This window comes from Olea europaea, chromosome 6 (assembly GCF_002742605.1).
Source record: "Olea europaea var. sylvestris chromosome 6, O_europaea_v1, whole genome shotgun sequence".
In the NCBI taxonomy this organism is placed as follows: domain Eukaryota; kingdom Viridiplantae; phylum Streptophyta; class Magnoliopsida; order Lamiales; family Oleaceae; genus Olea; species Olea europaea.
Genome location: NC_036242.1, coordinates 5,675,134 through 5,683,890, shown reverse-complemented (window position 1 = coordinate 5,683,890; position 8,757 = coordinate 5,675,134). Strand labels below are relative to the sequence as shown.

The 8,757-nt window shown below is 34.8% G+C and overlaps 1 protein-coding gene across 1 annotated transcript; it reads right to left on the bottom strand.

Moving 5' to 3' along the window:
* LOC111395622 (probable bifunctional methylthioribulose-1-phosphate dehydratase/enolase-phosphatase E1 1) lies at positions 1-7,329 on the bottom strand. The gene is made up of 9 exons (XM_023021707.1): positions 6,978-7,329; positions 6,729-6,865; positions 6,159-6,254; positions 5,290-5,409; positions 4,111-4,200; positions 1,245-1,421; positions 994-1,149; positions 309-455; positions 1-192 (listed from the first exon to the last, which is right to left on the bottom strand). Exons 1-9 carry the CDS (start codon positions 7,210-7,212, stop codon positions 16-18), a joined length of 1,335 nt encoding a protein of 444 aa, XP_022877475.1. The 5' UTR covers positions 7,213-7,329; the 3' UTR covers positions 1-15.
* Between the last annotated feature and the right edge of the window lie 1,428 nt (positions 7,330-8,757).

Here is an 8,757-nt window from a genome sequence, read left to right as displayed (position 1 = left end):
ATTTTGGTTCATTTACTATGATACTGATGGAGCTACAGTTTCCAAAAAGATACGTGCAGGCTTTATGAACAAGTTGGAAGCAAGAATAACCTTGATTCCCAAGGCATGCCACTTTTCCAGAGCTTCAGGTACATCATCAAACACAAGTGACTCTATCTCATTCCTCTGAAATCCTGTCCGCCATATGTGACCCTGCATGAGAGGAAGTTAAAATTAAGAGTATACAAAGTTTAAATGCCATTCTTCTGAAAATTTCCCAGGATGAAACCGAAACTGATTGTTTAACTTTTAACAAGGATCTAGCTTACTTGTAATTGCTTCAAGGAAGTAATTTTACGGTCAGCTTTAATCATTGCCTCCACATTAGCAACCAAAGCTGCAATCACCTCCTCTTTCCCTCCATCAGAGGGGATGGGAACCGCACCAGCAATACCATTTTCTAGATCTTCTAGGACCTGCAAGAGGAAAATCCATAAGAAAGGCAATCTTTGATCGTCCAATGAAGAGGAAATGCTTGATGAGTAATATATTTTGCCAATTTTCTATCTTGCACATAATTTACTGAGCTTGGAAAAGAAGCTCCAAGGAAAAGTACTAACAGTAGATCACATTACCAAACCACTGGTGATAACAAATAAAAATGGATAATACACAAATGACATGGACCTCTGAAGTAATTAGTGTCTTTCAATCTGAACCAATACTAAAATGTACAACGGTGATACAAACAGAAAAAGAGTTAACATAGATCCTCAATCCAATTCATAGTCAGCCAATGTTTAATGATACAATGTTTTTTCAGGGGCCAGAAACCACTTTCACTCCTCTTTATGCACAAATTTCTCACGTGCTAATTGAATAGGCATGCAAAATTACTATTTACAGTAAAAATGGTAATTACAAATTTCTTTTCACTAAAACATGCAAGAGAGAGCAATGGCACAAACATTTAGGAATGTATCTCCATCAAGGTTTCTTAAGTGGTTGACTTACCTGAGCTTTGAGTAACTTGATATCATCTTGAGTTTCTGCCTCTTCATATGTCAGTTCTAGATGCTTCCCCACATTCTCACGTGCATACGGAAAGAGCACATCTGTAACAAACGATATAGGAGTGGTGGTTCCTTCAATATCCAGTATAATGCAGCGCTGCAACCAAACAATTTTATCGCAACATAATTAAAATACACAACAAGGCCAGATCCAGAGATTTCTAGCACAGTTGAGAATAGTGTGAAACTTACTCTTGATGGCTCAATGCTATTATTTGAAGAAAGAATCCCTGCCTTTGCAGAAACTTTTCCATTCGAGCCTAAAATTCCATTGGGACTATGAATGGGACCATGAGAAGGAGTTGAACAGTCCAATCCTAATTGATGGAGTTTAATTGCAGCATCAAAGAGATAGTGGTAACATTCAGCCTGGAAGAATAAGTTGTCAATTGAAATGATAACATGTAAAAATAAATAAATAAAAAATAAAAAATAAAATAAAATCTAACTAGGTTATGATATTCCAGCACAAGTGACATGATGGATGAACAGAAGCATTGAAGGTACTGTCATTTAATTCAAGCCAAAATACTTAATGTCATAATTGTTGACAATCAAAAGTCTACAAAGCAAACAACCTAGGAAATGATAAAAACCAATGTTTTAAAAACCGACCCGCTTATCGACCCGGAAAAGGGCCAAGGGTCAAAGGGTCGGACCGGGGTCAAACCGAGGTCGAACCGGATAGTGAAAAAGTAAAGATAAATAAATATTTTCAAACACTAAATAACATTATATAATAATATAATATTGCTAATTAATGTTGGAAGAATTTTAAATTTTTTATTAATTAAGGAAACATAGAAAAATTATTAATTAACTCAATGGAATAATAACTATAAATACTAAATACACATACTAGTGTAATACACAGTAACAAAGCCAAAGGTAATAATCCCACATCAGAATTTTGTAATTTAAGCACTAGAAATGATGCCTATAAATAAATGGGCAAACAAGAGCATCAAAATCTTCCTTCCTGGGCCTAACAATTATTAGGTTGGAAGTTGAAAAGTTCATAGTTTATATAAAACAATTAAAAACCGGCGGAACTGGATAAACCGGTTCCTAGTCACCGGTTAGTGTTTAAACCAGCCAAATGAATGGTTTTGAATCAAACGGGTTTTAAGCAACAAGAGACCGGATGTTGTACCGGTTCATGGGTTTTCCGGTTGAACCAACCTGTCAGTCCAGTTTTAATAACATTGATAAAAATTTGCTAATAGAACCCAAATGCAAGATATCAGTTCTTTGATCTTAAACTTCCATCAATTTAAGTTTATACAACTTTTAGACAACATGACAGGGCTAATGAATGACAGGATTTTTATCAAAGACAATATTTAAATGATTTACATGTGGTTGTGTGCCCTTAATAAGGTATCAGAGCAAGTAAAGGTCTTGGATTTAAGTCTTGCCGCCGCCCATTTAATAAAATTGTGCATGTGTCAAGTTTTGATGGGAAAAAATGAATCCCGCCTGCAGTGAGGGGCACAAGCTAGCTGACATTTAGACAATTCTGAATAGGACCATGATCAATCCAATCTCAATTGATGAAGTTAAATAGCAGCATCCAAATAGAAAATGCATCCACATCCAGACACCTAAGCAATCCCCTCTCCTTCAACAAGGTATAAATGGATCAGTCAAAAACGTGGAAGTTATTGTTATTTAACTGGCAGGAGACTTGATGTCATTTACCACGGCAGACAAAATATTGCTAATCCAACAATTACATTCAAAACAAATACTCAATCCTATAAATCCTTATCCCATATTTTACTGGGGTCGGCTGAACCTATCCTCTTCTTCCAGTTTTTAGTAAGGACCTCGTACATAAACAACAAAAGCAGGAAGCTTTTCTTATAAAGTCATCTGATGTGATTTCAGGTTGAACATTTTTCAACGTCTTTATTTAATACTTGTCACTTTTCCTAACCAGTGCATCATTTGGTCTTCTTAGAATTTGCACAAACCTCACTCAATTGGTTCGTCCATATTTTATGTGAAATAGACGCAAACTTAATCAATTCATATGTATGTTCATCTCCTACTCTTGAAGTTTCCCCACAAATTCAATACAACAATCCCATATTAGCAACACTCAACTGACATATAAGTTCTTTTCTGGCAAACCCTATCCCAGTGCCATGTAGCATTCTTGATCTTATCAAAGTCCTAAACAAAAAAATTCAATCTTACAGGGTTCTTTGATCTCTTATCGTAGTTGCATTTCTCAACTTAATCTAACCAGCCTCCCCCAATTTTCCTTCCACATGGATGATTGAACCTGAGTACGAAAACCGCTCACTCTTATGTAGTCCACAACCTCCAACAGTTACCACCTAACTGCATGTACTTCCACCATGAAATATACACTCCCTGCTTCAGTCCTACTCTGATTAATTCTAAACCTTTTTCTTTCAATATATTATCTACACCTCACGAACGTAGAATATATTCTACAAAATAAACTCTTGGACCTCATTCTGACCTCCAACAACCCCAAAGAATGAACAATCAACAGTGGTGATAACATAGAAAAGCAAACAAAAGCCATGAACCAAGGAAGTGAGGAAGCTGATTTAGATGGCAACAAAATGTCATGTTTAGTAAATCTTCAAACAACGCTAGGTCTAATGTATAAGGTTTCACCTGTTAAATAGCTTGTGCTAAACAAAAAGCTTCTCTACCATGAAGATTTCAGATCAGCAAATGGCATTTTTCAGTTTGAAGGAAAAGAGAAGTTACGGTAGCAAATATGCATAAAGTTATAAATTTCATCAATTTTTGTAGCTAAAGTTCCTCTGCTTAAATGACTTCAATTCACCAGATGAGCGCTTAAGGTTAGAAGGAAAAAGAGAAGATATGATAACATTCTTAAACAGTATTTTGACATAATTTTAATTACACATTTTTCAATAAAATAATATTACATGTAAATCCAAAACTTTTCCTTATTTTTTAACCATACATTTCTCATCAATACATTATCCAAAAATTCATTCTTAGAAAAGAATGGGGCTCAAACAAGGGCATAATATGAGCTCCCATATACCTGGGTTTTTGCACTAATCCAAGAATCACCCCATATGTATACTCCATGGTTCCGGACAAGCACAGCTGTAGCTTTGGGGTATGCTTTAATCTGCAAAACAAGGATCAAAAATCATTTTTCATGGAAGAATGCCACTACTGGAGACATGGAAACATGGTCTCCAAGTCTTTAACAACCAAATTACAGAAACCCTTAGATTTGTGCGGCGACAAACTTTTTGCTCAATCACATTTTTCTTCATTTCTTTTGAAATCATTACATTCTATTAGCTCTCAGTTCCTTAATTTTGTACAGCCAATCTTTTTGTACAATCACGTTCTTCTCCATTTCTTTAGCAATCATTACATTCTACTAGCTTTCAGTTCTTTTCTAATGCAATCTTTATTGTGCCAGTCAAACAGTGGCTAACACACTGCATCAAGATCTCATCTGTAAACTTCGCTTCAAGTCTCAACTCCATTGGAAACTTATATTTTGCTTTTAGTTAATCGACAATGTACATACTACTTGTATGCAAGGCAAGAAAAACACATGCATCGATAATCTGGAAATTAAATCATTTACTTCAAAATTTAAAAAAATGAACGTGGAAAACGATATATATTTGTTTCCATTTTCTAAGGGCAGTAGAGTGGACGCAAAACTTATACAACTACCGAGATGGCGAGATCGCCATTGGAATCAGTTGTACCAGATTATTGCGCCATGGAAATCATAAATTATTCCTCCAAAAAAAAAAAGGTCAGTGAGGAATAATATGCTAGGCCTTTCCAATCATTGCATCAAGGAAATGTTTCAATATCTAAAAATTGATCCATATAGGCTTTGACACTTCAGCATTCTTGTAGAGTATTTTTAAAGTAATGGTACTTATCCACAAATAATAACAAGCTTGGTAAACAGAGGAGAATGCATGCATCAAAAGAGTTTCCAATCTGTTGACCCTAGAAATAAATTACTGGAAGCCCGGAAGCATTCATATCTTCATTTGAATTGTAAGGGGGATGATATATGCGAAAATTCTGCTCAGAAATAGATTTATGCGATTAGCATGGGGTTGCTGAAATATCCCACTGCAGTCAGCTTTCCTTCATTTCCACAATTCAACACACAAATTCTTACTGTTACTCAAACACTCATGTTTAGGCATGCACATAAATGAGAAGGAAGAAACCATACTGCTTCGGCGAGAGATTCTGTGAGCTCTCTCTCATGGGCAGTATTCTCTATAATTGGGACGACAAGTTCATCATAATATCCATGCCCTTGAATTCCTTTGATCATTTCCATATGAGTAATCTGAAATTAAGGAAAGAAGCACCACAATAAAGCTCAGGAGATATTACCATAAAACATAAGTATTTGGACTATGTTTTTAAGTCACAAGTAAACAAATCAATTTTGTCATCACAATTGTTCCTAGGAGCAGAAGAGCAAGGATCTGAAAGATCATGTGATGAGTTTTCCTTTACAGTTTTCATTTACAGTTTTCAGACCTTGTCAAATGCATCCTGGGGAAAAATTTTAAGTGTCTAAATAGAAAATTCAAATAAGAATCTTTAATTGGATGCACATGCACCACAGCTTAATTTCTCTACTTCTAGAATGAAGTTCATAAACTTTCTTCGGTACGGAAACATTTAGTGCAGTGTGAGTATTTTGAACAAGCTTAAGTCCAATCCCATTTAATGTTTACTTCTCTGAGATGATTATTTTCAATATATCTTCAGAATATTACCAAGCTCAGCCATTGGCAACCAGAGAAAAAAGTTATATAGTGAGTAAATAAAAGAAATGTAAGTACAGCAGCATTGACATGTTCTACTATGTTATTCTTAAATTACTTCATTTCTCCACAAACACATAATCTGTGGTTGTGATCATCCAAAAACTACAAATACGCCCGAGAAAGAAACAAATAGAAAACATGTCCATTTATGTACTGATAACTAAAGAACCTCAAAGGAGACATAAAGGATCATATAAGAGGACTGTATAATTTGACTTTATCCACGCTATATCCAGAACAGCCAGTAAACAATATATACCCGAAATTCTTTTAATAATGGGTTGATCATTGTTACGAGGCAAGATTCCATTCCATGACTGTGGATGACAGCACCAGCATTACGCATCTCATATGCCTGCAGAACAGATGAGTATTGCTCTTAAAACAAATTTAGAAAAGAAAGTGTATTGGCAAATTAAGATGTTCCTTAGGCATAGATATTTTTTAACTGAAATTCTCTCACGCAGTGATTTCATTTTCACCAAACACCTCACTTTTCAGAACAAATAGCTCAAAATAGTTATCAAACTTCATACTTCTTAACATGTGAATACTGACAGTAGTCACCAATTTATAGAAGCTTTAATTTTACATCAAAAACTATTTTTTCGCAAATGGAATCTCAGCCAGAACATCATTGCAAAAATAAAAATAAAAAAGCATGACAGGAAGAGTGGAACCTAAATATACAATCCAAACGGGCAAACTTTAGCATGATCAAACCCATAAACCCAAATTTTAAAGGTAACCCCGAAACACTTACTGATGAACGCATGTAAAATAAACCCTGGAGAACAAACACTTAGCGCTAAACAAGTGTAAAATATACCCTCATGAACAGGGGAGCGCAATCAGAACATTTGGGAGCTTTATGGGGCCATGGCTTCGCCAATGGTTCAGACAAGATTGATCCATTTGGTGACAACACATACATATCCTCATCCACCATTCTTTCCTTCTGCACACCTACAGAGCACCCACAAAACTCAGTTTTCATTTACAAAATCCGAAAAGAAAGACCAAAAAATCGAAGATACCCCACAAATATGCATGTAATATACCCAAAAAATACACGTACCTGAGGGGGACATGACAATAAGCTGTTGGGATTTAGGAATTGAGTCATCATGGACTTTGATTGTGATGCTGCCACCAGTCCCAGAAACCCAACCCAGGTGGTAGAACTGGCGGCACAGCTCCGAAATAAGGGCTTTAGTTTCTTTGACTTTCTGGCTTTCCAAATATGCCTGTGGTAGGGTGCCCATTTTCACAACTCCGCTAATGGCAAGTGGGGCTGCTGAAGCTGCAGCCATGGTGTCTGTATATATGTATATATGTGTACGGTTTGTGTAGACACGAAATTGATTCTTTTCTGGTTTTTTAATGTGGGACGTGACTGCGTTTGCTCAGCGGTGAGTCAAGATTGATTTTTTATTGGGCCGTGTCGGATTAATACTGTTTTATTGCATTTTTTAGATTACCAAATCTTGATTCTTGAAAGCTCCACTTTGTATTACAAATTTACAATCCAGAATAAAAATAATAGAAATCATTGTCCTGTACCAGATATTCCTCTTTTATTCTTTGCCATCTTCTCTCTTCTTGGCGTCGCTTAAAATTTTGATAAGAAATTAAGTACAAGTTAATAATTAATTTTAATTATATATTTCATATCATCCACAAGTTTTCAACCATAAATTTTATGAAAATTTACTAAAAATTTGTTTTTAACTCCATTAAATAGGGGCTTTATCTTTATCTATTTCTTTTTTAACAAAATTTGGAATTAATTGAGTTTATGCTTATGTTTATATATTAATTATAAATACTAAATTCAGTTTTTATTCATAAGACTTGTAAGCACTATTTATTTATTCTCCATTTATTTTACAAATTTTGAGCAGAATTATTTTATTTTATATTTTATTGTTATGATTGTTTGGTTTGGAATGAACCAATTCAGCATGTTTCATGCCTGGCTGAATTTTATCATGCACAGCATAAGCTTGCCAAACAACTTGGGAGAATACATAAAAAATTTAGGGTGGTTATATTGTTCCACAAATTTCCTTTGATCCATTACTTTTTAATTGTATTAAAAATACTTAAATTTTGCTCATTATTGTATTTATGTCTCCATTTTTTATTTATTTAACACATCTAGCTTCTCGTTATGGTTTATGTCTAAAAAGTTGTGGGGAGTATATAAGTTTCAGTGGACGACTTATATGTACACGTTATAGGATCGTTCATTTAAATCACGACACCTTAGACCTCAAGCGTTAAAAAAGCTTATTTGCTTCTCATATTTTTAATAAGCATAATGACAAAAAAATAAAAAAAGTGAGCACAATATAATATTTACTTCTAACACGTTAGAAATTTATTTAGACAGAAACTATCATAAGATTTGATGTGTTATTTAATAGAAGATCAAGGATAAAAATGTAACATTAAAAGCTTATTTGACATAGTTTATAATAAGTCTAGGGATGGCAATCGGGTTCGTTGGTCTGAGCCGCCAGTGGCTTTGCTTGGAAAAAGTTCGAGACAGCCCGACTTGAGGCTTGATTCTACCAAGTCCCAATTTGGAATCTCGGCCTATGTGGTTTGCGGGCCTTTATATTTAAAAAAAACAAAAAAAATTAAAGACAGCAACCTGCTGCCTATATATATATATATGTGTGTGTGTGTGTGTGTGTGTGTCGAGACTATTTTTTTTAACTAAGCTTTCGCTTGACTCGGCTCGGCTCAGACTTGAAAAAAAGCTTGGATATTTTACCTGAGCTGAGCTTGAGCGAGTTGATTCAACTCGACTCGTTGACATCCCTAAATAAGTCTAATATATTGTTTATCCA

What these genes read in the sequence shown, in the direction of transcription:
- LOC111395622 (XM_023021707.1), bottom strand. Translation starts at nt 7,212, where the DNA reads ATGGCTGCAGCTTCAGCAGCCCCACTTGCCATTAGCGGAGTTGTGAAA. An exon ending in GCGCTCCCCTGTTCATGAGG is followed by an intron (nt 6,255 to 6,728) that starts GTATATTTTACA and finishes TCTGTTCTGCAG; the next exon opens with GCATATGAGATGCGTAATGC. An exon ending in ATAGCATTGAGCCATCAAGA is followed by an intron (nt 1,150 to 1,244) that starts GTAAGTTTCACA and finishes GTTTGGTTGCAG; the next exon opens with CGCTGCATTATACTGGATAT.